General features: G+C 38.4%; 2 protein-coding genes across 5 annotated transcripts in view; one reads left to right on the top strand and one right to left on the bottom strand.

Annotated features, from left to right (window-relative positions):
* Nucleotides 1-8681: 8681 nt before the first annotated feature.
* ENY2 (ENY2 transcription and export complex 2 subunit) lies at nt 8682-20205 on the bottom strand. 3 transcript variants are annotated; one of them, XM_010588455.3, is made up of 5 exons: nt 20102-20205; nt 18513-18589; nt 13780-13850; nt 12393-12467; nt 8682-8972 (listed from the first exon to the last, which is right to left on the bottom strand). In XM_010588455.3, the coding sequence occupies exons 2-5, from the start codon at nt 18578-18580 to the stop codon at nt 8896-8898; spliced, it is 291 nt and encodes a 96-aa protein (XP_010586757.1). In that variant the 5' UTR covers nt 18581-18589; nt 20102-20205; the 3' UTR covers nt 8682-8895. The 3 variants fall into 3 exon arrangements, with proteins under 3 accessions (XP_010586757.1, XP_010586756.1, XP_064124075.1); XM_010588454.3 differs by having other exon boundaries at nt 20030-20177; XM_064268005.1 differs by lacking the exon at nt 8682-8972 and adding an exon at nt 11572-11826 and having other exon boundaries at nt 20030-20182.
* A 44-nt stretch (nt 20206-20249) lies between these two features.
* NUDCD1 (NudC domain containing 1) overlaps nt 20250-25782 on the top strand; it is an 87751-nt gene continuing 82218 nt past the window's right edge. The window contains exon 1 of one of the 2 annotated variants that reach the window (XM_023545947.2): nt 20250-20611. In XM_023545947.2, coding sequence (XP_023401715.1) covers nt 20494-20611 — 118 coding nt within the window. In that variant the 5' untranslated portion in view covers nt 20250-20493. The remainder of the gene's footprint in view (nt 20612-25782) is intronic. The other variant, XM_003408438.4, reaches the window with a different exon arrangement.

Here is a 25782-nt window from a genome sequence, read left to right as displayed (position 1 = left end):
CTCGTGTGTGCAGAGTAGCACTGCTCCATAAGGTTTTCAAGGCCACGACCTTTCAGAAGCAGATCAACAATTCTGTCTTGCAGTGCACCTCTGGCTGAGTTCAAACTGCCAGCCTTTCAGCTAGTAGTCAAGTGCTTAACTTCTGAACTTGGTTACTTGGTAAAATTTTTAAAAGTGTTTTAAAATTTTGATGTCTTGATTTAAAAGCAATGAGAAAGTGATAAGGGAAATAGAGGAAATAAGGAATTCACTCATGAAGGTTTCATTTAACTTGAGCTGTGTGCTGTTGTTCAATTTTGAAACTAGACTCAATTGTGAGAGATGATGAACAACGTGGACTATTTAAAAAGAATAGTTTGCATCCAGCAAAAAATTCAATATCCTAGGCATTGAGAATATGGCAGTGATTAAAAAAAAAAAAAATCCCTGTCCTCATGAAGCTTACATTCTTAAAGAAGATGGACAACAAACAAGATAAACTAGTCTCATATATATGCTAAAAGGTAATACAAGCTAGACGGAAACATAAAATACGGAACAATATAAATTGTGTATGTGTGTGTGTCTTGGGAGTGATGACATTTTTTAGATAGAACAACCAGAAAGGCTTCACTGAGATGGTGAATTTTGCCTAAAGACCTAAAGGAAGTGAGCAACTTAGCCACGTAGACATCTGGGAGAAGAACATTTCAGGCACCTGGAAAAACAAGTGCCGAGGCCATGAGAAGGGAGTGCGCCTGGTGTGTAAAGCAGAGGCTTGAGTGGCTGGAGTAGACAACGATTGGGAACAATTCTCCAATTGGATAGTCAGTAGGCCAGAGGAAAAAGTGTCATTGCTTGGAAGGAATTAAGGTTCCTGGTCTTGAATTAAAGTGAAACCAGTCAGCATGGTAGTGCTTTTTCTCCAGCTACTTGGAGGTGTACAAGTGCAGGAATGGGAGTAGGCAGCTTTGGTAAAGCTTGTATTTTTTTAGTCACTAGGCTTTAAAATCCACACTAACACAGAAGCCCTGATGGCGTAGTGGTTAAGAGCTTGGCTGTCAACCTGAAGGTCAGCAGTTCGAATCTACCAGCTGCTCCTTGGAAACCCTATGGGGCAATTCTACTCTGTCCTTAGGATTGCTTTGAGCTGGAATCAATGCAAGGGATTTTTACACTATCAGCAGCATACTAATTACTTTGTTAGTAATTACTACATGAAACCAAAGGGGAAACAAAACCCAGGCCCACTGCCATTGAGTCAATTCCAACTCATAGCTACCCTATAGGACAGAGTAGAACTGCCCCATAGGGTTTCCAAGGCTGTAATCTTTACGGAAGCACACTGCCACGTTTCTCCCGCAGAGCAGCTGGTGGGTTTGAACAGCCAATCTTTTGGTTATCAGTCCAGTGCTTAACCACTGGACTACCAGGGCTCCAATGTACTACACACGATATTGTAATAATGGTTGGTAAAGTAGAGGGTCAAGGGAATAGAGGAATCCCCCCAAGAGATGGATTGACAGGGGCTGCAACAAAGGCCTCAAACACAGCAATAGATATGAGAATAGCACAGGACCAGGCGGCATTTCATTTTGCTGTACATAGGGTGGCTATGAGTTGGAACCAACTCACTGGTACCTAACAATAACACAACACTAGTTTGAAAATAGGTGGAACAATATAATGACCGTATCTAGTTTATCAACGGAGGATTTATTGCTTATCTAGTATCTGCCCAGAATCTTTTAGGTGCAGTAAATTCAGTTGGAATAAACTCAAGTAAAATATTATTTTAATTTATACTTTTCAGTTTCCAGGAAACATCTATGTATTTATTCATTCATTTAATAAATATTTATTAATGACCCCTTATGTGTTAGAAACTGCTTTAGGTAACAGACATGCATCAATAAATAAGACACATAAAGTCTTTTCACTTATAAAGCTTAAATTCAAGTAAGAACGTACCAGCAGAGGAAACAGCTAAAGCAATTGTCTTAAGTAGGGAACAAACGTGAAATGATTAAGAACTGGAATGGGGGAAAAAGCCAGCGTAACTGAAAGTAGCAAGTGAGGGTGAGAGGGGTATGAGATGTGGCTGGAGAGATAATCAGGGGCAAGATCATGCAGACTTTTAGGACTCACATAATTCCAAATGGATCAATGACCTTAATATAAGAGCTAAAACCATAAAACTGTTACAAGAAAATGCAGGGGTAAACCTTCCATACATTCTTTTAGGCAATGGATTCTTAGATATGACACCAAAAGCATGAGCAACAAGAGAAAAAATAGATAAACTGGACTTCATCAAAACAAAAAACTTCTGTGCATCAAGGGACATTATCAAGAAAATGAAAAGACAACCTATTGAATGGGAGAAAATATTTGGAAACCATATATCCGATAACGGTTTAATATCTAGAATATATAAAGAACTCTTAAAACTCATCAGCACAAAGACTAACAACCAATTAAAAAATAGGCGAGAGATTTGAATAGATATTTCTCCAAAGAAGATAGACTAGTGGCCAATAAGCACATGAAAAGATGCTCAAGATTGTTGGCCATTAAAACCCGTTGCCGTCAAGTAGATTCCGACTCATAGTGACTACACAGAACAGAGTAGAACCGCCCAATAAAGTTTCCAAGGCTGTAATCTTTAGGGAAGCAGACTACCACATCATTCTCCCATGGAGTGGCTGATGAATTTGAACAGCTGGTATTTCTTTTAGCAGCCGAGCACTTAACCAGGGAAATGTAAATCAAAACCACAATGAGATAACCATTTCACACCCACTAGATGGCCCTTATTAAAAACAAAAACAAATGAACAAAAATAGGAAATAAAATAACAAGTATTGGCAAGGATATACAGAAATCAGAACACTCAAACATTGCTGGTGGGAACGTAAAATGACACAGCCGCTATGGAAAACAATTTGGCAGTTCCTAGAAAGGTTAAATATAGAATCAGATGCTATATGACCCAGCAATTTCATTCCTACGTATATACCCACAAGACTTGCAAGCAGGGACTCAAATAGACACATGTATACCAATGTTCATTTAAGCATTATTCACAATAGCTAAAACATGGAAACAACCCAACAGATGAATGGATAAACAAAATGTGGTATATACATACAATGGAGTATTAGTCAGCTCTAAGGAGAAATGAAGTTCTGGTACATCCACGTGGATGAACCTTAAAACATGCTAAGTAAAATAAGACAGACGCAAAAGCACTAGTACTGTATGATTCCACTTATATGAAATATCTAAAACAGGCAAATCCATCGAGACAAAAGATGAGTGGTTAGGCTTTGGGTGATGGGAGGAATGGGGAGTAAAAAAAAATGGAATTTTCCTGTGCATTAAAAACAAAACAAGCAAACAAAAAAAACGGGCGAAAGAATTTTACGGTGTTAGAAGTCAGCGTAGTGGTTACCTGTAGGGATAGGAAATGATATTGACTAGAGGAGGACAGCTTGAAGTTGTCAAGGATTTCATTTTACTTGGATCCACAATCAACAGCCATGGAAACAGCAGTCAAGAAATCAAAAGACGCATTGCACTGGGTAAATCTGCTGCAAAGGACCTCTTTAAGGTGTTGAAGAGCAAAGATGCCACCCTGAAAACTAAGGTGCACCTGACCCAAGCCATGGTATTTTCAATCACATCATATGCATGTGAAAGCTGGACAATGAATAAGGAAGACCGAAGAAGAATTGATGCCTTTGAATTGTGGTGTTGGTGAAGAATATTGAATATCCCACAGACTGCGAAAAGAACGAACAAATCTGTCTTGGAAGAAGTAGAATCAGAATGCTCCTTAGAGGCAAGGATGGTGAGACTGTGTCTTACATACTTTGGACATGTTGTCAGGAGGGATCAGTCCCTGGAGAAGGACATCATGCTTGGCAGAGTACAGGGTCAGTGGAAAAGAGGAAGACTCCCAACAAGGTGGATTCAAACAGTGGCTACAACAATGGGCTGAAGCGTAACGATTGTAAAGATGGCGCAGGACTGGGCAGTGTTTCGTTCTGTTGTGCACAGGGTTGCTATGAGTCAGAACTGACTCGACGGCACCTAACAACAACAACAACAAGCTGAGTACAAGACAGAGGCTTCTGGAATAATGCTTTGGCAATAATCTAGTTCTTGATAGGAGTGCTCATTATACAGGTGTGCTCATTTACCAAAACCTTGACTTAACCTGTCAAGAGGAGTGCTCAGAATTTTTTTTTTTTTTTTAATATTCCAGGAATTACTGGGTGAGGCAGTTAACTCACTCAATTGCTACCACAAAGCTTGGTGGTTCGAGTCCACCCAGAAGGGCATTGAAAGAAAGGCTTGGTGATCTACTTTTGAAAAATCAACTACTGAAAACCCTATGGAGCACAATTCTGCTCTGACACACATGGGGTCACCATGAGTTGGAATCAACTTGATGGCAACTGGTTTATTTTTTGATTTTTACTTAATGGCTCTAATCTTGTCAAAGCCCGACTTTGATACAAGTAGTTGCCCAGAAGAACAAATTCTCAAAAGTATCCCCACAGCAAAAAATTTTAGTGTAAGAAGGTGTACAGTAATTGAAAAGCCATTTATTATCACTTAATTCTAAAAAAAAAAAATTTTTTTTTTTTTTTTTTTTTAATTCTACTGATCCCAGGAACAGGGCCCAAACACTTGGATATGGTAAGAATGGCACCAGCTCCTGTACTCAGAACTATTTTATGAGCAGCATTGCACCATGAGTGTGGATTCTACCTGCCTTCATTCATAGTCTTTCTTCATCATTGTCATCATAAGCCAACATTCATTGAATGTCCACAGGGGTTTGGCACTACATAATGCTCTTTTTATACTTTTTTTTTTTAAAACAAAGTGACATAACAATATGGAAAACAAAAATATGAGTATTATTTCCTTTTTAAAATGCTCTTGATGAGAAAGGAACATAATGACAGGTGAACACTGAGAATTATTTTTTTCTTTCACTCTTTATTAAGAATTTACTGTGCTTTTTTTTTATAATAAAGTAGTTTAAGTAGAACTATTTCAGTAATTGTCTATGATATTTAAATGAATTCATTGGTGAATTACTGAACTGGCTTCAGAAAATGATCCCCGCAAAACAGCATCTACATCTTACTGTAGCTTCCTCTTAATTTATACCAGAAGCATTATGAAGTTACATTTTTTTTACATTGTTTTAAATAAATAACACTTTCATTTTAAAAAGCATGGTTAGCCTTAATTAGAATTGGGCATATCAAAATGTTACACAATTCAGTTACAGAAGGCCCCAGAGAGGACCAAAATACAGGCTTCAAGCGCACCCTGGTGGTGGGTAACCAGAATACCAAAAATAATTATAAAGTCTGGAATAAGTAGGCACATTCCAAATTTTTCTGTTGCTTTTTATTCATTCGTTTAAAAGTAATTTATCAAGTACTTACTGTGTTAGGCATTGAGGATCAAAAGATGAATGTCATGGAGTTCATAGAGTGAGGGCAAAAATATCTACCGATAACCTCAAACCTACCTGCTAAATGCTGTTATAGTGACATTAATTCTACTCAAATCCTGATCATCTTTATTTTTGTAGATATTCTTATGATAATTGATATTACTTAGAAACTCCTGAAGGAGCAGCCATTTTCCATATAAGTGTAATTCATGATAATTTATGTATAATCTAGAAAATACTCAGTGACTGTTCTTTCAAGCAATGACAGGAATCCATTTATATACAATCTGTATTGCTTTTGCAGATTACCGTGTTAATAGTGTTTATAGTTTTACTTATTCTAATTCCTGCTAGCTCAGCATTATTTGCTCTATTATGCAAATGAGGAAACTGACGCAGAAGAAAATCTTACCTGGTAATTCAGTGTAATAGATTGTCTCATTCGCCTCTGTTGGTTTTCTTGGTAGACTCATCCAATGAGTTTTGTGTGGCTTCTAATGGTAAATATGAGGGATTTGATGAAGTCACTAAGTAATACGAGATAACCACTTTCAAGAAGGGTTAACACACAGACACACACACACAGGATCATTTCTAACATTAGCTACTAGGCAGCTGTCACAATTCTCTTCAGGTGGATGGAGCCTTTTATCAAGTTATGAAAAGATCCATATCCAGTTCCCAATCTTCATCATCACCCAGGCCCTGGCTTGGCACTGCTCAACCAAACGATACACTTGTAATGCCAAAGCAAAGTGATTACATAAATGATTTAGTTGGATCTTCTTTAATTCTATACAAGAGCTTACATTAATCCTAATTAGTATTTTACTCACCTAGCAGTCTTGTAACAGTAATCTCTTACTGAATTTCCAACATTAAGTATGAAAAGTGCAAAATATTTTAAAATATGTATCCCTAGTTCACATAAATCAAAGCTGTGAGTCATTATGTTCATAAAGGTGGTTTATTTGAAAGATATTAATGGTTCTATATGCAAACTCCAAGACATTTCCATGATGTCAAAAAAACTTAAAGGTGATGGGGGGAGGTGTGAGTTCCAAGCACTATCATTTTTACTTTAAATTGCTATGCAGTATTTTCAATTCATCTATTTTTTGTTGCATTTCAAAATAGGTTCATCAATAACTCAATTTTTCATTTTCTTTTCTTTTGAGGTATTAAACTATCATCTCCACAAGCAACTTGTTGGTTTGCTTCCATGTATGGTACCATGAAATAAGAACTACCAATTTCTAACACTATCATGTAAAATTGTTTCCTTTTTGATAATGAGCAGAATTAGGTCATTGCTTAATATTAGATGAAGTGAAACACAGTCTTTTGGTAGGTTTTGTGATTGTGTCTACTTCAGGTTCAAAACTTCAATTAAGCCCATGGCACAAACACTACTTAAAAAATTTAAATTCAGCAGAAAGATAAAACAGTGACCAAAAAATTAATGTTAAGGCCTTCACTCAACTACATCAAACTACTGTTACTTTTGTGCTCCCATAGCTTATTCACTGGTTTATCCATGCATTCCCTTACCCATTTATCCACAAAGTATTTCTCAGCGAATACTGAGAGACTAGATGGAGTACTGGGAATATAAAGTCTAAAAAGTCATTTCCTGTCCTCTCCAGGAGATGCAGGAAAGTTTAAGAACCACTGTGCTAGTCAAATTAGGCACAGGTGCTTCTTAATGAAAACCCAAAGAGGGGACTCTAAACCAGACAGAGGAGTGTCACGATGTTTTAGTAACTCTAGCTGAGTTTTGAAGAGTTAAACAGGCATTAGACAAATGGGCATAAAGGGTTTTCTAAGTTGGATTTTCAAAGGTATTTAGGGAACAATCTGATACTTTTGGGCCCTTTAAACTAACTGAAAAAATAAAGTCAGATCAAGAGGGGCCTAGTTGTTCAGTTTGAGTTTTATCCTTTGAACTAAGAAGAGTCATTGAGAAACTTCAAGTAGGGAACACAATGACCTGATTTGAATTTTAGTGAGGTCACTTAGGCAATAGTATGGAAGAGGTATGGGATTAGAGTAAGGAAATATTAGGAGCATAATGCAATCATCCAGGCTGGAACTAAGGCAATTAAGGAAGGTAGTGGACAATTTATAGCCTTTCTACATTCAAAGTGATTCTCAACCAGCAGTAATCAACTAGAAGCTTGTCAGAAATGCAGAATCCTGTGCCACAGAACTTACCTTCAGAATCAGCATTTTAACAAGCTTCTCCGGTAATCTGTATGCATGTCTAGGAGGTATCATTCACCGATAAGGAATACAGCAGGGGCAGATGTTGGGGAGAAAAATCACTATTTTAGGTATATTCAGTTTGAAGTGCTCGTGGGACATCCAAGGAAGCAGATCCATAACAGTTGGGTATATGGGTTTGGAGGTTGGGTTGAAGTTTGGTTTGGAGACGTAGTTTAGCTTTTGTCAACCTGCTGGTATTTGAAGCCATGGTGTGACCCAAGTCTCCCGGGATTTATCCAGGAAAAGTGTATCCAGTTAAGTCTGTTGAAGGCCCAGGTGGGAGCCCTAGAAACACCATTATTTAAGTCCCATATGGAAAAGGTGCTCCATAAGACACAGAAGGAACTTGTAGTGGCAGAAGAAATAATGCGAAGAGTGAGAAGTTCCAAGTGTCAGGATGGTCACATTCTTTTTCCAGCAGAGGTCACATAAGGATAGGAGTCCATCAGATTTGACAATCTTGATGTTAGAGTAATGCTAATGCGAGAATAATGGAGATTATTTTCCACTAACTTCTTTCTTGACCATAGGATGCCCATGGGGATGGAATGGAAAGATTGTGCTTTCAAAGTTCATTTCAGAGTAGAATACATGGGAGGAGCCTGGTGTGGAGCCGATGTGCAAATGTTCAGTCTTCTATTAGATGGTAAATTCTTTGAGGCACAAATGGAAGGCACATAAAGATGAGGAGGACCCAGTCCTAACCCTCAGAGTTTATAACAAAATAAGAAATAAGACAAATGACTGTAGTACAAGATGTGGCATTATGTTATAAAATTATGGGAATTCAAAGGAGAAATAAACCATATCCAGACAATTAGAAAAGGCTGCTTATTTGTTTGTGTTCTCCTAAGTTTTTAACACAGACTTACACATACTAAATATATACTTAAACTCTACTGTTGACTTCTTCTGTCAAGAAATCTGGTGAATTAGTAATAAAGACAAAGTCCTGTTTATTCCAAAATCCAGGCAACTTCAAACTCATTCATGAGATATTTATTAAAATAATACATTTAGGGAAAAAAATCAATACAATGTATACATCATTACTGAAAACTGTATACCATCATACAAAAAAGGATTTTATTTTGGGAAACTGATTTCTAATTTATGGCAAGTTTCACTTTCAGAAATAAAACCACAGAACAACATGATCTAATTCAATCTTAAAGGCTGGCATGCTGAGCAAGGAATGTTCTTATTCTTTGTAGGAGCTCCTTCTTTACACTGTCAGGTACCAGGGCTGAAATATAAAAAATAAAAATAGACGAGTAAGAAGATTCCAAAGAATAGATGTCAATTTGAGATTTGAAATTTTATTCAGGATTACCAATGAAAAAATTTCATAAATAACTCTCATGCTTCAATAAAAAATAGGTAAACATATCTGGAAAAAATTGTATATATGTAATACATTATTATAATGACTTATCCAATACCTAAAGATACTGCACTTTGGTGAGAAGAAAGGCATGGAAAAATTCATTAAACTAAGAGTGAAGAAGGCCTTTTTAAACACAGGGGTTGGAACAAATTGCTTTAAATTTGACTCAAACTCAACAACTTAACCTTGGTCTAAATCACGATACAAAAGTCAAAAGACAAAAACTGGGGAAAAGCTCTTATAAAAAAGAGTCATCTCTCTACTATACAATACAGTTTCTTGAAATTGATAGAAAAAGACCAGCAGGCCAATAGAAAACCGAGCAACAGATATGAAGACAATTCAAAGATTAAAAAAAAAAAATGTTCTTGAACATATGAGACAGTCAACCTCAAATGAGAAATGAAAATTGAAACCACACCAAGATAGCATATTTTACCAATCACATTAGCTAAAATCTGAGGGGTTTGATAATATACTGTCATCAAGACTCAGGGAAAACAGGCACTCACATACTAGCCTGTGGGAGTGTTAAGTTGGCACAATATTTTTTGGAAGGTAATTTGGCAATATTTTATTGAAATAACAAATACACATACTCTGTGACTGGCAAAGATGCACAGCCAACTGTAACAGTAGTTATATTTGCTTTATTTTTACTTTTCGAATTTTGAACCAACCATGCGATTATATTCTCTATTCGGAATATACCCGTTGCCATCGAGTTGATTCCGACTCACAGTGACCCTACAGGATAGAGAACTACCCCATAGGGTTTCCAAGGAGCGGCTGGTGGGTTGGAAATGCTGACTTTTTGGTTAGCAGCTGAGCTCTTAACCACTGTGCCACGAGGGATCCCTATTCAGAACAGTAAACTAAAAATGTAAAAACAACAAAAACCCCAAAACCCCTGCATTTTGAAATTTTAATTAACAATGAATGTCAATTAAAAGATCTATACTATTGTTTCTCTTTTTCTGGCTACTAAAAAATAAAACAATGGGGGATTAACTAAAATTCTAATGCATTTGCTTATATATTCATGGGGGAAATGGAGCATTTCAGATGTATTTCAACACTTTTATAAAGAATTACATGTTAAGTACACAAATTAAACAATATGGATACCCTCCTTTATAAATGTTTAGTTAAAGCCTGTCTAGAAATTAAGACTTCATACCCAATTTAAACCCTCTGGAAATGTCATCAATTCACACATTAAAAATACTTTTAATCAAAACTATGGTGATGGAGAACAGATCAGTTGCCTTGGAGTTGGCAGCAGGGTATTACTATAAACAGATATCTTAGAGGGAGTTTTTTGTTTTTTTCTGGAGTGATAGAACTCTCCTGTACCTTGATTGTAGTGGTAACTTCATGAATCTATACCTGTTGCCATTTAGTTGAGAGACCTTATAGGACAGGATAGAACTCCCCCATAGGGTTTCCAAAGAGCAGCTTTTGGTTAGCAGCCCAGCTCTTAACCACTGCACGACCAGGGGTCCTGAATCTATACAGGTGCTAAAATTCATACAATTGTCCGTTAAAAAAAAAAAAAGTTTTACTCTACTGAAATTAATAAAAAAAAATATGGCTACTCTTGACAATTAAAAGACTAAAAACACAAAGAAACATATTTATTTTTACTTCTTTTTCATTTACCCATGTTATGGATTGAACTTAATCCCCTAAAAATATGTGTTGTGAATCCCAACTCTTATAAGGAATGGGTTTTCTTTTCCAGGTTAATAAGGCAGTATTAGTGCAGTGAGTGGTTTAAGTTAATCTCCTTTTGAGATAGAAAAGAGCAGATTAAGCAGGCAAAGAAGCAAGCAGAAATAGGGGGAGACAGATACTACACCACATAAAGATCACTGAGTACCTCTTATGCAAAAACTAAAATCACAGCCAAGGAAAAGCCGCTGAAAAAAGACCAAGACCCTCCCACAGTCTCTACAGAAACGGAAAGCCTTCTCCTAGCGCCAGTACCTTGAATTCAGACTTCTAGCTACCTAACTGTGAGAAAGTAAATTTGTTCGTTAAAGTCAACCACTTGCGGTATTTCTGTTGTAAGAGCACTAGATAACTAAGACAGCCCATTCTCTAGCAGGGTAGTTATGAGACTGAAATATCTAAGATATAAGTGTTGAAGGAGAAGCAAAGAAAAATTCCTAACTTGAATAACCAGTTCCCGAATATTGTTACCTGGTTAAGTATAATTTACAAAAGAAAACTACAAAAAGAAATTAGAGGTAATTATTTTTAAACGTAAATTCTTAAGGGGAACAAGAAATACAAAGTTTTGTTTATTCTCCTTAGACATACCTGAAGTCTTGTTTTCCAGCTATAATAACCTCCATTGCCAACAGGCCTAACCAGATGGTTGAAAAGACCATGGGATTCTGTAGCTTCTTCCCAGCTGGTAGCAGTTCAAGGATCACAAGTGTTCTACAGTAATAATTTTCAAATTTACTTGAAACTGAAAACTCATTGTACCATTTCTGAAGGAGCCCTGGTGGTGTAGTTGTCAAGCACTTGGCTATCAACCTAAAGGTGGGCAGTTCGAAACCACCAGCTGCTCTGAGGGAGAAAGATGTGGCATTCTGCTTCCATAAAGATCACAGCCTTGGAAATCCTATGGGGCAGTTCTATTGTCCTACAGGATGGCTATGAGTTGGGATCGACTTGACAGCAGTGGGTTGGTTTATCATTTCTGTGCAAGAAAACAATTTAATTTACTTGCTTCTACTTACAACTACATGAAAGAACTTACCAAAACAAATGGAAATAATGGCTATCAAATTCTTCATTAGACATTCAAGAAGAGGGTTTGTTTTATTCCGAATAAGGAAAGAGATAGCAGAGGAAACGCTCTGGAATTGGAGTAAAACTTTGAACTATTAAATATTCAAATGGTTTGGAGTCAGGCTGTATCTGATAAAGTTAATCCTAGCTTCAGATAATATCTGCCTCTACAAAATTGTGTATTTAAAAAATTTTCCATCTTAACAACAATATCAACTTGTATTTGCATAGTGTTTTACGGAACAAAAATATACCTATTATTTCATTTGTTACTCAAGACCATGCTACAGAAGCAGGCTGGCAATTACAACTCTTCCTAAAAAAAAAAAAATTTTCTTCCTATATGAGGAAATACAAGTACCCAAATAATTCTGGAAAGGGGCTTTTACTTAAAGAAAATCTGAACAAGGAAAAAAAAAAAAAAAAATCACATCTTTAGCCCATGTTTCCTTTAACGCAATTTACATTCCGTACCTCTGCCTTTTGGAGTGATTTCAGCCACCAAGTCATCAACAGTAACGTGCTCTAGTCCTTTTTCTTTAATTACCTCTTATGCAAAAGCAAAAAACAAATCATATCATTTAAAATCATTATCTGTAAGAAAGATTTTCATAGAGGAAGGGTTAAGATCATGTTTTTAGAGTATAGACTGGTCCTCAAAAAAAAAGAGGATGCTTTTGTTACTTTCTAATGAAGATTATTTCATTCAATCTTATAAACACATTTCATATTCTCCAGATCAAACAAATAAAAGCCCATTAATTTCTCAGCTAAATAATGTGTAACTTAACAAATAATTGTAATGCTTAGAATGAATTTGAACTGTAATGTTCAAATTTAACATTTGGAAATGCTATAATAGGGCAGATCTTATTTCACTATAATCTTACTAGGTCTCAACTGTATTAAGGGACAAAAAGCTATTATTTGAGTCTAACATAATTTCATAGGCAAAAATTAAAATGTGGAACAATTCCTTTGTTCTTTTCTCTAGGCTAGGCCAAAAGACTAGAAGAGAGAAGGAAATTAACATTTACTGGACATCTATTATGTGCAGGGTCTTTTACATAATTTAACCTTCACAATAACCTAATGGACTATGTATTTTTCCCACTTCACAGGGAAAATGAGGTGACAAGCTTAAAGATCAAATAACTTATCCAAACGCCAGTTGAAATTAGCTCTAGTTCTTTACCAGTTAAGGTTGGCATGACTCCAAAGTCTGTGCTTTTACTCATTTACCACATTAACTCCTCAAGGTCAATGTCAGAAGCCGTCTTTATCATCATTTTTATTTGCAAACACCATTACAATACAATGAAAATCCATGAAAAATATCCAGAATTCTATCATGCCAAGCAAGAGCTGAGCCAGAAAGTAAGGAGGCTCATTCTATCATTCTACATTTTAAAAAATTAATGTAATTCTCAGAGTTTTTAATGAAATTTTCAAAGCAACACTTTTAAAGACAAGAGAGATAAAATCTGCCAACCGTAAAGTGCTCGATTTGTTATTACGTTAAAACATATTAAAAATACCAATGTTTCACTGTGAGTAGGCACACTGAAAAATATGGGATTCCATATATTGAGACAGAAAATCATATGCAAGCACTCTTGCCTCATTTATTTTAAGAAACATACAAAGGAAATAATTAACTAATAATTAGGAATTAGATAAATATATCACAGAAGAAAGAAAACCATTACTACAAAATTCAATTTCCTACTTGTTTAAATTTATGCTTGCGCACTGGATAGGAGATAAAAAACTATTATTATTATTATTTTGAGTGAACCCCAAACCAACCCAGTTTAGAGCAATGGAACTAGTTTTTTAGCTTCTCAATTAAAGTGATTACCTTTACAGTGTGCTTTCAATTGATCCTTCCAGCCACATTCAATTAATTTTGCTCTCAGCAATTCTTTGAGGCTGTTGAAAAAGAAGTTTTCAAATTAGACTACAATAATGTACATCTTAGAGATGTATGGAGCAGAAGTTTCAACTGTTTAACTAAAAATCCTGTGCCTTCCAGTCACAAAACTTTAACTTGATTCTATCACAAAACAGTGTTTTGACCTATGTTCTGGGCCTCATTTTCATCATCAGTAAAACTAAATGAATTGGACGGGCTACAGTAATTCTCAAGAAGCTCTACTTTTTGATCTTCTGACCCACTTGTCTACTTCCCTTCACCAACAGAAATATATAATCGTGGGTCTTCTACAACTTTTATAGGGTATTAGTTGAGGCTGGAAGAGTTGGACCTCTGAAATATTCAAAGTCCAAAACATATTCTTTGACCACAAATTCTTACCCTCTTAGTTCTATTACTTTCTCACTGTATCTCTCTCTAACCTCACAGGCATGCCCCTGGCTTTATTCCAGGCCATCAAGTCCTTCTAAATTATACACTGTGGTATTTCATTGGTTCTAAGACTGTTTTTTCCCACATTTTAACAATTCACTAGTTGGCATGCCTATAATAATTTAACTGGACTGTCTTCTCTTTTTCTGAGTGGCAAATAGTGGTTTATTACACCTGATGGCATCATGAATGCAATCAAATATTTTCTTGTCAGTACTTTATCCTTTTGCCTTATCCACCCTTATAAAGCCCCAATTCTCAATCTTAAGCTACCCAGTTTCTTTGCTTACACACACCACGTCCCAAACCGAACTAATTCTCTTTCCCTGCAAAGCTGCTTCTCTTCTGATATTCTTAGACATACACTATGTGTTATTTCCATCTCCGTTATTTAAATTGGTCTTCCCATCTTAGGATCAAAACCCAACTCTTGATTCTTTTTCAATCTCAGAATGGAAACTCCTGTCTTCTGGTTCCTGGGGCTAGAAACCTTGACAGCATCCTTCCCTCTTGTGTTAATATCACATATCCAATCCAACAGTAAATCCTACTGACTCCAGTTTTAAAATATATACCTAGAATCCAAATGGAAACTCTGGTGGCATACTGGTTAAGAGCTACGGCTGCTAACCAAAAGGTCAGCAGTTCGAATCCACCAGGTGCTCCTCGGAAACCGTATAAGGCAGTTCTACCCTGTCCTATAGGGTCGCTATGAGTTGGAATCGACTCGTTGACAATGGGTTAGAATCCAAATGTTTCCCGCCACATATGCCATTACTACCTTAGTTCATGCCACCATCTTCTCTTGCCTGGACTGTTCCCACAGCCTCCCAGTTTGTCACCTTATTTCCTCCCCTGTACACTCAATGCTCTCTCCATTGCCTGAAAACCTCTAGTGATTTCCGATCTACACAGAATAAAATTCCAAGTTTTTACTACAGCCTCAAAGACCCTACATGATCTGCTCCTGCATCAGCTATGCCTGTAACTTTGCCTCCTCTTCCCTTTTAACCCAGTCTCATTAGCTTTCATCTGTTCCTCAAAAATGCCAGGTAAGCTCCTGCCTCAGGCACGATTTTGACTCTTGCAGGGGTCCTACTACTCCCTCACATCCCCTCATTTCTCATCACTGAAGCCTTCCTATCCAAAATAACACTCCATCATTCTCTGCTTAATTTTTACTCTAGCACTTAACATTACCTGACATATTACACATTTATTGTTTCCTCCCATTCGAATGTAAGCTCTATTAAAGCACAGACTTCATTTTGTTCACTACTATATATCTTTTTTTTTTTTTTTTTTTAAATATATCTAGCACTTCGATAAGACAAGCCATATGGTAGCTCAGTAACTATGAGCTGCATGAATGAAAAAAACAAACAAAAACTGGGAAACAAATGATCTCCTATACTCATCACTATCGGCAGTATTATCAATACCCGAGACAATTGTTCTAGATGTTTTCTTCCTCATATGGAGGGCTGCTGCTCCTACTTTTTTTTCTTCTTTTTAGGTCTCCATTCTACTTTTGCTCATCTTTAACCTGATAATCTTCTTATTTCTCGGCCACCTATCTTGGCCCCTTCAAGTCTGTTCTCCATACTGCCAGAATTAGATTTCTAAGGTGTAAATATGACCTAGACATCCCTTTTCTTAAAATCTTTTAAAGACTCCCACCACTGAAAGATAAAGTCTGCAGCATTTTTTTTTTTTTTTTGATTGGGCTTTTTTTTTTTTTAGGTGAAAGTTTACAGAGCAAATTAGTTTCCCGTATGATAGTTTGTACACGAGGTATTTCATGACCTTGGTTTCATTTCCCACAATGTATCAGCACTCTCCCCATTTCCCCCCTGGTTTCCCCATTTTCTTTTGCCCTCATTATCTACCCCTTCCTACCTTCTCTTCTTATAACTGATTGTTCTAAGGAGTATTTGCCTGTCTGGTGTTATTGTTTACCTTAAGTGCCTGTCTACTGTTTGGCTGGGGGATGGTCTCTGAGAAAGGCTTCATTTCCAGGTCAGAAGGGTGTCTTAGGGCCATACTCTTGGGGGTTCCTCCAGTCTCTGTCAGACCAGCAAGCCTGGCATTTTTTTGAGTTTGGTTTTTTGTTTTAAAATTTTCTCCTGCCCTGTCCAGGACCCCCTGTTGTGATCTCAGCAGAGCAGTTGGTAGTGGTAGCCAGGCACCATCTAGTTCTCTGGTCTTGGGGTCATGTAGCCTGTGGTTCATGTGGTCCATTGGTCCTTTGGGCTAATTGCTCCCTTGGGTCTTTGGTCTCCTTCACTCCCCCTCACTCCAGATGGGAAGAGACCCATAGTTGTATCTTAGATGGCTGCTCGCAAGCTTTTAAGACTCCAGATGCTCCTCACGAAAGTAGGATGCAAAACACTGATTTTATGTACTGTGTTCTGTCAACTGACATAGACTCCCCTGAATCTACAGTCCTTTGTCTTCTAGCCTAGAACTTCATTCTGAGAGGCGTTTGGTCATGTCTAAGAGGTTTCCGATTTCACCCCTGCGTGTTCTGTATGAGCCACACCTACAATCATGTACATAAAAATATCTACCATCAAACCTATATTTGCTGCTGGGTGTGCTCCCTTACATTCCACACCTCTTAGCATATCTATCTACCCATTTGTCCATTCATAAATTATCGTTTGTTATTACTATTGCTGCAGGATCGTCTAAGTTATAAAAAAAAGTTATGGTAGTTATCCTTTATTCTTATGTTCCCCTCTGTGTCAGCAACATACGTTTTTGAAAATCCCATCACCCACTTTCCTGCTCCTTCTTTGAGGGGAAGGGAACTCCACCATTCTAGTGTAATCTGGGTAGGGTTCTAAGGATGGAAATGTGACCCAGGCAGGGCTAACCATAGCTGACCTATTACCTAAGTGGAATGGCAGTCAGGCTAGTCCTTTGCTGAAGCTACTGGGAAGACGTTACTCTGAGACGGGAGTACATAAATTTTGAACTGCCGTTGGCCATCTCTGCCGCTTTGTGGGTAGAGTCTGATTGAGAATAAAGTCAACACAGAGAAAAGCAGAGCTGAGAGAGAAAAAGAAACACATTCTTGGCCACAATTTTTGTGTGCCTGAATCCGGTGGCATCTTCAGTATTTTCAGGCCCTGAACTTTTCAGTTACATTTTTTTTTTTTTTTTTTTCAGTTACATTAGCTTAAACATTTCTGTTGGTTAAGCCAGTTTCTGTCAGAATTTAAGTTGTTTCTGTCACTTTGAGTTAAAGAATATGGACTCATACAAAATTCATACTCCTTTACATGGTACCAAAAAACCTCTCTAAAATCTGACCCTGTCCACTGTTCTAGCCAGTTTCCCAGAATATTACCCTGTTGTTACCTAACCTCTGTGGCTGTGCAGATTCTGTTCCACCTGCCTAGAATGTCTTCTCCTCTTTATTGGCCCAGAGAACTGTTAATCCTCCTGCCCCAGCTGAATTGTCTCTTTTACTATACTATGACACCATGCCTCATCATCCTAACTACCAGATAGAGTTGAAGGATCCCTCCTGTCCCTTTCTTGATTCCCTAGTCTCTCCTTTGTACTTCCCAACTTCCTTATTCTTCAAATATCTACTTGGCCAAATATGTGCCAGGCATAGCATTAGATGCTGGATATACAATGGTGTTTCTAATCTCAGGAATATGTTCTACTGGAGAATGCAAACTAGCAAAATAGGTGATTACAATATAATGTGATTAAAAGCTATGACAGATCGAATAATGAATAGATTCCTAGAAGAGGTGATATCTGAATTAAGATATGAAAGATGAACTGGAGGAAACAAAAGATGAAGGGAAAAAACAAAAGTGCTTCAGAGAGTACGATTAGTGCATGCTGGCTGCTCAGAGGCTAAGAGTATGCGGTTATCGAAACTGAATCTGTCATGTCTCCATTAAACCTAGGTAATATTCTCTCTTCAGAATGTTATTTGAATATGTACTTTTCATCTCCATTAGATTATACATTTTTTGAGGGAGAGTAATCTCTTTCTACACAATTCTCTCTCTTTCAAATCCTACAATACTGAACAGACCTAAATTCTCTTTTATAGATGTGAGGAATGGAAGAGTTCGGTAATCTCAATTATCTGTTATTATTTCTGCTGACATTAGTTTCTTTGCTTGATATTTAGAGTCCTAGATTACTATAATTTAAAGATGGTAAAATATAATTTATTAACACAGTCTATTACTTACCGTTCTCGTTCTCCAGTTTCTATCAACTTTTGGTTAATTGCTGCTCTCATCTGCGCATCTTTGTTCATCTTGCTAACCTGGACATCAACATTTATTTTCAGATATAGAACACTTACACAGGATTTTGTTCTAAATCCACTAGGCAAGCATCCTAACAAATTCAACATTCTGTCTACCAACTGAAGGGGGCTACATTTCAACAATACGTGTCAATATCATTACTCTTAATATTATTTACTGCATCCCAGGAAGTCATACTGATGAACCCCCGTTACAATTTTCTCCCCATGTACCCTCTGTTAATGAGTCTTTGGATAATAATAATAACATCTATTAAGAACTTACACGCCTGATACTGGGCTAAGCACTTTGAGTTTTTTAATCTCATTTAACTCCCAGAATGACTGTTAGGTAAGTATTACTAACAATTCGTATTTTACAGATGAGGAAACTGAGGCGCAGAGTTAGAAAGTGGTGAAGGCAGGATCTGAATTCAGGCACTTTGACCCTGGAAGCCCCAAAACACTTTAACTGCACATCACAAGGGACAGCTAATCATTTATGCACCTTAACTGCATTCGAAATTTTGGGAAAGCCAGACAACTTTTTTTGTGCCATACAACTTGCAAATCAATAAAAGATCACTGTTAGTGGAAAATGAAATTGCCAGGTAAGGCTCTAAAAGCTTTCCTTTTTGCTAGGATGCATCCAGATTTAGATTTAACTAACTGCTAAACTAGCTGGAGATGATAGGGGGAAAACAAATCCCAAACGAATTCCTAACTTAGAAAATGTTTAATTTTCAATTAATACAAAACCAAAGCAAAACAGACAACCAAAAACAAAATGATATAGAAAGGAGAAGATCAGATTTTGAAAAAATTCAAGACGTTGAAAAGTTTGGATTAAAAAAACCTAAAATAAGCTAACATTTCCCCACTTAATCTGTCACTAACTTGAGACTACTTTTGTTTTGTCTCTCACTTCACCTATGTGAAAACTCAGACTGGCAAGGAATTTTCAGAGCTGAATTTTTTTTTTTTTTTCCAGGAGGGCGGCGAAACGGAGGAGTTAAGAAAGAACCAGGGAATGTTTACTGTTGTAGGAGGCTAACGTTTTCAAAACACTAAGGTCTAGTCAGTGCCACTGCTAGAATACTGTACTTATTTCGCCCTAGCCCCTTAAACACGGAGAGTGACCTTGGACAAGTCACTTAATTCTTAAAGGCCTCAGTTTTCTCACTGGTAAAACGAGGGCGCTAGTGGATACCTCTGATCCCTCCCAGTTCAGACATTCTTTGGAAAAACAGAATAGGGCGGAGACAGCGGGAGAGGCGGGAGGGGAGGAGCCAGAAAACAAAGCGGGGACTGGCTTCAGGCCAACTCCGGTAGCACGCCCTATCGGAGAGCCCTACAGGCCCGCAAGCGCGGGTCGGGGAAGCTAACGAAAGACAGCACATCGAAAGGAGCCTGGGCTGGGCCCGGGTCCCGGCCCTGAGGACCACGGGCATAGCTCACCACCATCACCGCGGGCGAGGGCCGTCCCTTCCCAGCGACGAAATGACCCTTGCGCTGACGACCGTTACCTACCACACTCTTCGGCTGCCCAGACTTAGACCCTCAGTAGCTCGGGCACCTAAGCACACAGAAAGCTAGAACACGCATTTCCGGGGAGGAGCCTAACCTCCCTGCCTATAATATGAAAATTGAACCAGCGCGGGCCGCCTCCTGGTCGCTCAGCCCTCTGGTTAAGCGAGTCCAGACCTTTTTGTCGCGCAGGCGTTAGGCCCCTTAAAAACTACATAGGCCAGCATGCAACAGGGTCAACTTTCTCATGGGCACTACATTTCCCAGAAGTCACTCTGCACCGCAGTGTTTTCTGGGGTGGGAGCCACGCTGTATAGCAGCCTCGGTGAGACGAGTGAAGCGCGGAGCTTTCGACAAGATCTTTATTAATTTTTACGCTGGGTACTTGGCAGGGGATGGAAGTGGCGGCTAATTGCTCTCTGCGGGTGAAGAGACCTTTGTTGGATCCCCGCTTCGAGGGTTACAAGCTCTCCCTCGAACCGTTGCCTTGTTACCAGCTGGAACTCGACGCAGGTGGGAAGCGACGGCACCCCCTTGCATTCCGTTCCTCTCCCCTTTCGGCTGCCATCTACTCGACCCTTTCTGCATTTTCTTCTTTTCCTGAAGTCTGATCCGGGCGATTAATGCGACCGTGGCTTTTCTTACGACCTGTCTGGCCGGGGGTAGATCCAGGGTGGCCGCCCCTGGAAAAGGACGTCCATCCCGGAACTCCGTGAGATCCGACTTCCCGCGGCCCTTGAGGAGAGGGACTCTGGGTCGCCCTCTGCTCGGCCGCTCGGGTTCCGCTGCCCAGCACGCGGGCGCTGCCTGGGCTTCGGTTGCTTCTCGGTCCCTGGTCCGGCCCTTGCTACGGGGAAAGCTGAGGACATGCCATCCTCCGGGAGCATCCTCTGTAGACGTGTGTGTTGAGGGACCACACTTCCTTGGAGAACCCCCAGCTCCTGTTTCCTCTGACGGAGACCCCTGACTTAGAAACTCCATTCCATTTCAGAGCGTTTTCACTTACGTGGGTCCTGTCAGACTAAGGACTCCGTCGTAGAGAACGTGTATAGAAAAATTTGAGGAAAAGTTAATTTAGTACCCACTTTCTACGACTTGTTTTGTTTGTCTGAATATCTTGTTTGCCAGGATATTCTCACCCTTTTCCTTACCTTTACGGTGTAGAAAACAGGGCACTTTGGTTAATGATAATGGCCCGTAGAACTGCATTTTTAATACTCCTGTCCCCTGGTGATTCTGATGCATGTGGTCGGTGGATCACAGCTTGGGAAATACTGATCTAGAGCTTATTAGTAGACATTAGGGTAGAGTATTAAATGAGTGTTTGATTATTAATTAATTTATTAAACTCAGAAACATTTATCAAAGCCTTGTTTTGTGGTTCCATATTGATATCAAAATGAGTAAGGCACAGCCTATATATAAAAGTGCTATTGGAAGAAAAGTGTGTGAGTAATTTTAAAACGTATAGAAAGGCAGTGTAGGGATATGTACAAAATGGTAACACCTGAGAATCTTTGCTAAACCAGCAGAAGAATCTGGGAAAGCTTCCTGGAGGAGTTAATATCTAAGTTGAGCTTTAATTGATAACATCGGGTCCCCATGAGTCGGAATCAACTTGAGGGCAATTAACAACAGCAGGGGTTGACCAGATTAAGATAAGATGGGCTTGATTTTTCTTTTCAATCCCCTCTTCCATTCTCTCTCCCCTATCTGTATTTTTTCCAGTCTCCCCATCTCACTAAATGGTACCACCATGTTTAGTGAGCCAATGCTGCAGTAAAAAAAGTCCCCAAAACTCAGTGGCTCAAAACAATAAGCAGTCAGCTACATGGTTCTTCTGGTTTTGGCTGGGCACATCCATGCATCGTTGGTCAGTCGTGAGTCTGGTAAGCAGTTTGGTACATCTTAGCTGACCTTCTCATATCATTGGGAGATGACTGGCTATAGGCTTGTTTAAGATTATCTCTGATGGTGTCTGCATGATTCTTTTCCATGTGGTCTCTCATTCTTCAATAAGCTAGCGCAGGCTTGTTTTCCTGATGGTAGTAGGATTCCAGGAGTTAAGTGGCCAGTTTTCAGGTTGCTGTATCAGACAAGTTTATTATTGTCTCGTTGACCAAAGGAAGTTATTTACATAATGAAACCTAGAGGCAGTGTGGGAAGGTCATACCAAGTGGCATAGATCCAGAAAGGCATCAAAATTGGGACTATTAGTGCAAGTCTGTGTGGTTACTCAAGCTGTAGTCATCTTGGGACGTTTCTTCTTTTTAGCCTCCATCTAATCTGTCAACAAGTCCAGTCAATTCTAGACTGACTTCTCCATGCCTTCACTCTAGTCCAAATCATGGCTGTTTTTTTTTACCTGAAGATAGCCTCCTGAATAGTCTTCCTGCTTTCACCTTTGGGTTCCATCATTTGGTTATCCCTAAGACAGCACTTACACAGTTTTTAATTCTATATTTATTTGATATTTTTCCTTCGCTAAACTGTCAGCTCCATGAAGACAGTGATGTTTTTCTTTTGCTCACTAAGCCCCTGGTGCCTGGCACATAGTAAAAATCACCAGTTGCCATCAAGTCATTTTTGATTCATGGCAGCCCCGTGTATCGGTATGCAATAAATTAAGTGAATAAGGTCAAGGAAAAGAAGGAGTGTTATTATCGTAGAGGTCACTTCATTCATGGTAAAGCATGAGCAAAGGGGGAAAGGGAAAGAATTAGCAAGTTGTGTGCAGGACCCTATTCGAGTCCTGTATTGCTGGAGCAAAAAATCTGAAGAAGGTGAGAGATGAGTGAGGGCCTGGTTGTCATTTGGACTTTATCCTCTAAGTCAGTGTTTCCCGGGCTTTTTCATTGACTGTTACAATAAAAAAATAAAACTCATCTATCGGATATGGGGCCACCATGGGTCAGAATCCACTTGATGGCAACAGGTTTGGTATCTTTTGTCATAGATTTGCCAACTGGTTTAATTTGCTAAATGGAGATGTTTCTTAAAACTTTAATATACTCACTTATCCTTTCGTAAAAGGATATTTCAACACCAAAAAAGGAGGAAGTGAAATCTCAAAATAAACAACAGTTCCCTAAATTGAATATATTAACTTTACAAAAATTCACTAACTTTTCCTTTGCGCCCCTCATTTCATCAGTGTTGGTCTTAGAGTTTGTGTTTGGGATGCACAACTGGAAGTGATTGGGTGCCATTTAAAAGTTTTAAGTATTAAAAGGAAATGAACAGATTTACTCTCATGTCTGGTTTGGGTCTGAAAGATGAGGGGAATGGAGACAAGACAGGTTTGGAGACTTTTGTGATAGTTCATGTAAGGTGTATTCATTAACAATTACTTGAGGATGAAAAATTAATAGGTTAATTATTTTTAAAACTCATTTCTAAAGATTTCATACCATACCAGTTGCCATTAAGTCGTTTCCAGCTCACGGTGACCCCATGTATGCCAGAGTAGAACTATGCTCCCTAGGGTTTTCGCCGCTGTGACCTTTAGGCCGCCAGGCCTTTCTTCCAATTTCTAAAGATAATGAGGTATAATTGAGGAGTTCTTCCTGAAAATTTGATTTCTTTTTCCCTAACCCAAGGAGTTTGCTTTAATTTAGCCAACTGTTAGTGGTCACCTCTGGTGTGTGAAGCACTTAACGCTTATTATTTGAAACTTAGGTTGTGATGATGAATATATGATCTCCGGTTGCAAAGAACTTGGAGCACTGAGGTTTATTCTGTTGCCTTAAACGTTGTCTTTAGTCGCCATTGAGTCTGCTCCATCTCATGGTCACCTTTTGTGTAAAAGAATGAGATGTTTGCCAGTCCCGTGCCATCTTCATGATTGTTGGTATGTTTGAGTCTATTGTTGTGGCTGTTTTGTCAGTCCATTTCATGGAGGGTTTTTCTCACTTTTGTTGACCCTGTACTTTACTTTAAATAACGTTATTCACTTGCTCTGCCCAGGTGGTGCAATGGTCAAGCACTTGGCTGCTAATGCAAAGGTCAACAGTTCGATAGCACCAGTGATTTACAGGAGACCTGGTGATCTGCTTCTGTAAAGATTACAGTCTAAAGAACTCTGCGGGGCAGTTCTACTCTGTCATATAAGGTTGCTATGAATTGGAATTGACTGAGGGCACACAACAACTTTTCTTTTTGCTTGTATTGTTTCCAAGAAATCTGATGTCATTCTCATCTTTGTTCCTTTGTACATAGCATAACTTTTTCCTCTGGCTGCTTTTAAGAGTTTTTTCTTTTATATTGGTTTTATGCAGTTTGATTATGTTGTGCCTTGGTGTGGTTTTCATCTTGTGCTTGAGGTTTATTGAGTTTCTTGGATCTGTGAGTTTATAGTTTTCATTAAGTTTGCAAAGTTCTTCACCAGTACTTTTTCTAACATATATTTTCTCTCTATCCTTTGAGGACTCCAAGTACTCATTTTTAGATCACAGGAAGTTGTCCATCTCACCAATGTTCTTTTAATATATTTTTTCATTTTTTTTCCCCCTGTTTTATGTTGGATAGTTTCTGTTTTCATGCCTTTAGTTTCATTAATCTTCCTTTGCAGTGTCTAATGTACTGTTAAGCACATCCAGTGTTTTTTTAATCTTAGACATTGTAGTTTTCATCTCTGCAAGTTTGATTTCAATCTTTTTTTACATCGCTCACGTCTCTACTTATCATTTCCTCCTCCCTGTGCTGTGACCTGAAACTCGCTCAAGGCAGTAAGTTGGGGCAGTGGTAGGGTTCGCCTTGTTTTTTTCTCATTTCTTGAGGACTGCTATCCTTTGTTGTCTGGTGTCTAGTGTTTTGAACTGTTGTTTCATGTAATTTTGTCTAGCTTATTATATATATATATATATATATATATATATACGTTTTTTGGTTGTTTCAGGTAAGAGGATGAATCTGGCCCCTTTTACTCCATCTTGGCTAGAAGCCGAAGTTGTTCATTATATATTTTTCAGTGAAAAATAAACTAATTTTTATAGAACAGTAAAACTAAAAACAAAATTGAAGTGGATACAGGAGGGGATGAATGGTGAGAAAATAGGAGTGTGGACTGCTTTTTAGAGAAGTTTGAGAAGTACAAGGTAGGAGAAGGCTCTGCTTTGAGTGCAGGGCAGAGAGGAGGAATCATTTTTTCCTTTATTTGCTTTGTGAGTGGGGAGATTCTCATCATACTTAAGTGGAAGAGAAAGGGCAAGTACGCAGGATATCTTAGATGGGTGTTTGCAAGCTTTTAAGACCACAGACACTGTTCTCCTCACTAGGATGTAGACATGAACTTTGTGAACTATATTATGCCAATTGAGTTGTCCATGAGACTAAGGTCCTAAGCCTTCAATCCCTGAAAACCAATATCCCAGGCGTTTGGTTATGCCTGAGAAGTATTTGTAACTGTGTCCTCTGGGGATATATATGCGTGTACACACATACCTGTATGTACATACAGATACTTCTGTCTTTTCACACACATCTGTATCTGTACCTTCCTGTATGCATGTATGCCTGTATGTAGACATATGTCACCACACACTCGTTTTTTGTTTGTTACCAGTGTTGCCAAATTATATATGTCGTATTCTTTAGCACAGGCATACTTTTCTTTTTTGCATTTCTTAGTGATCTTTTACAGGTAGTCCCTGCCTTAGAATGTAATCAAGTTACGACAAGCTGCA

The sequence above is a fragment of the Loxodonta africana genome, chromosome 14, assembly GCF_030014295.1.
Source record: "Loxodonta africana isolate mLoxAfr1 chromosome 14, mLoxAfr1.hap2, whole genome shotgun sequence".
Lineage (NCBI taxonomy): Eukaryota > Metazoa > Chordata > Mammalia > Proboscidea > Elephantidae > Loxodonta > Loxodonta africana.
Note: the sequence above shows the minus strand (reverse complement) of the source record. Positions and strands in the feature narration are given on the sequence as shown.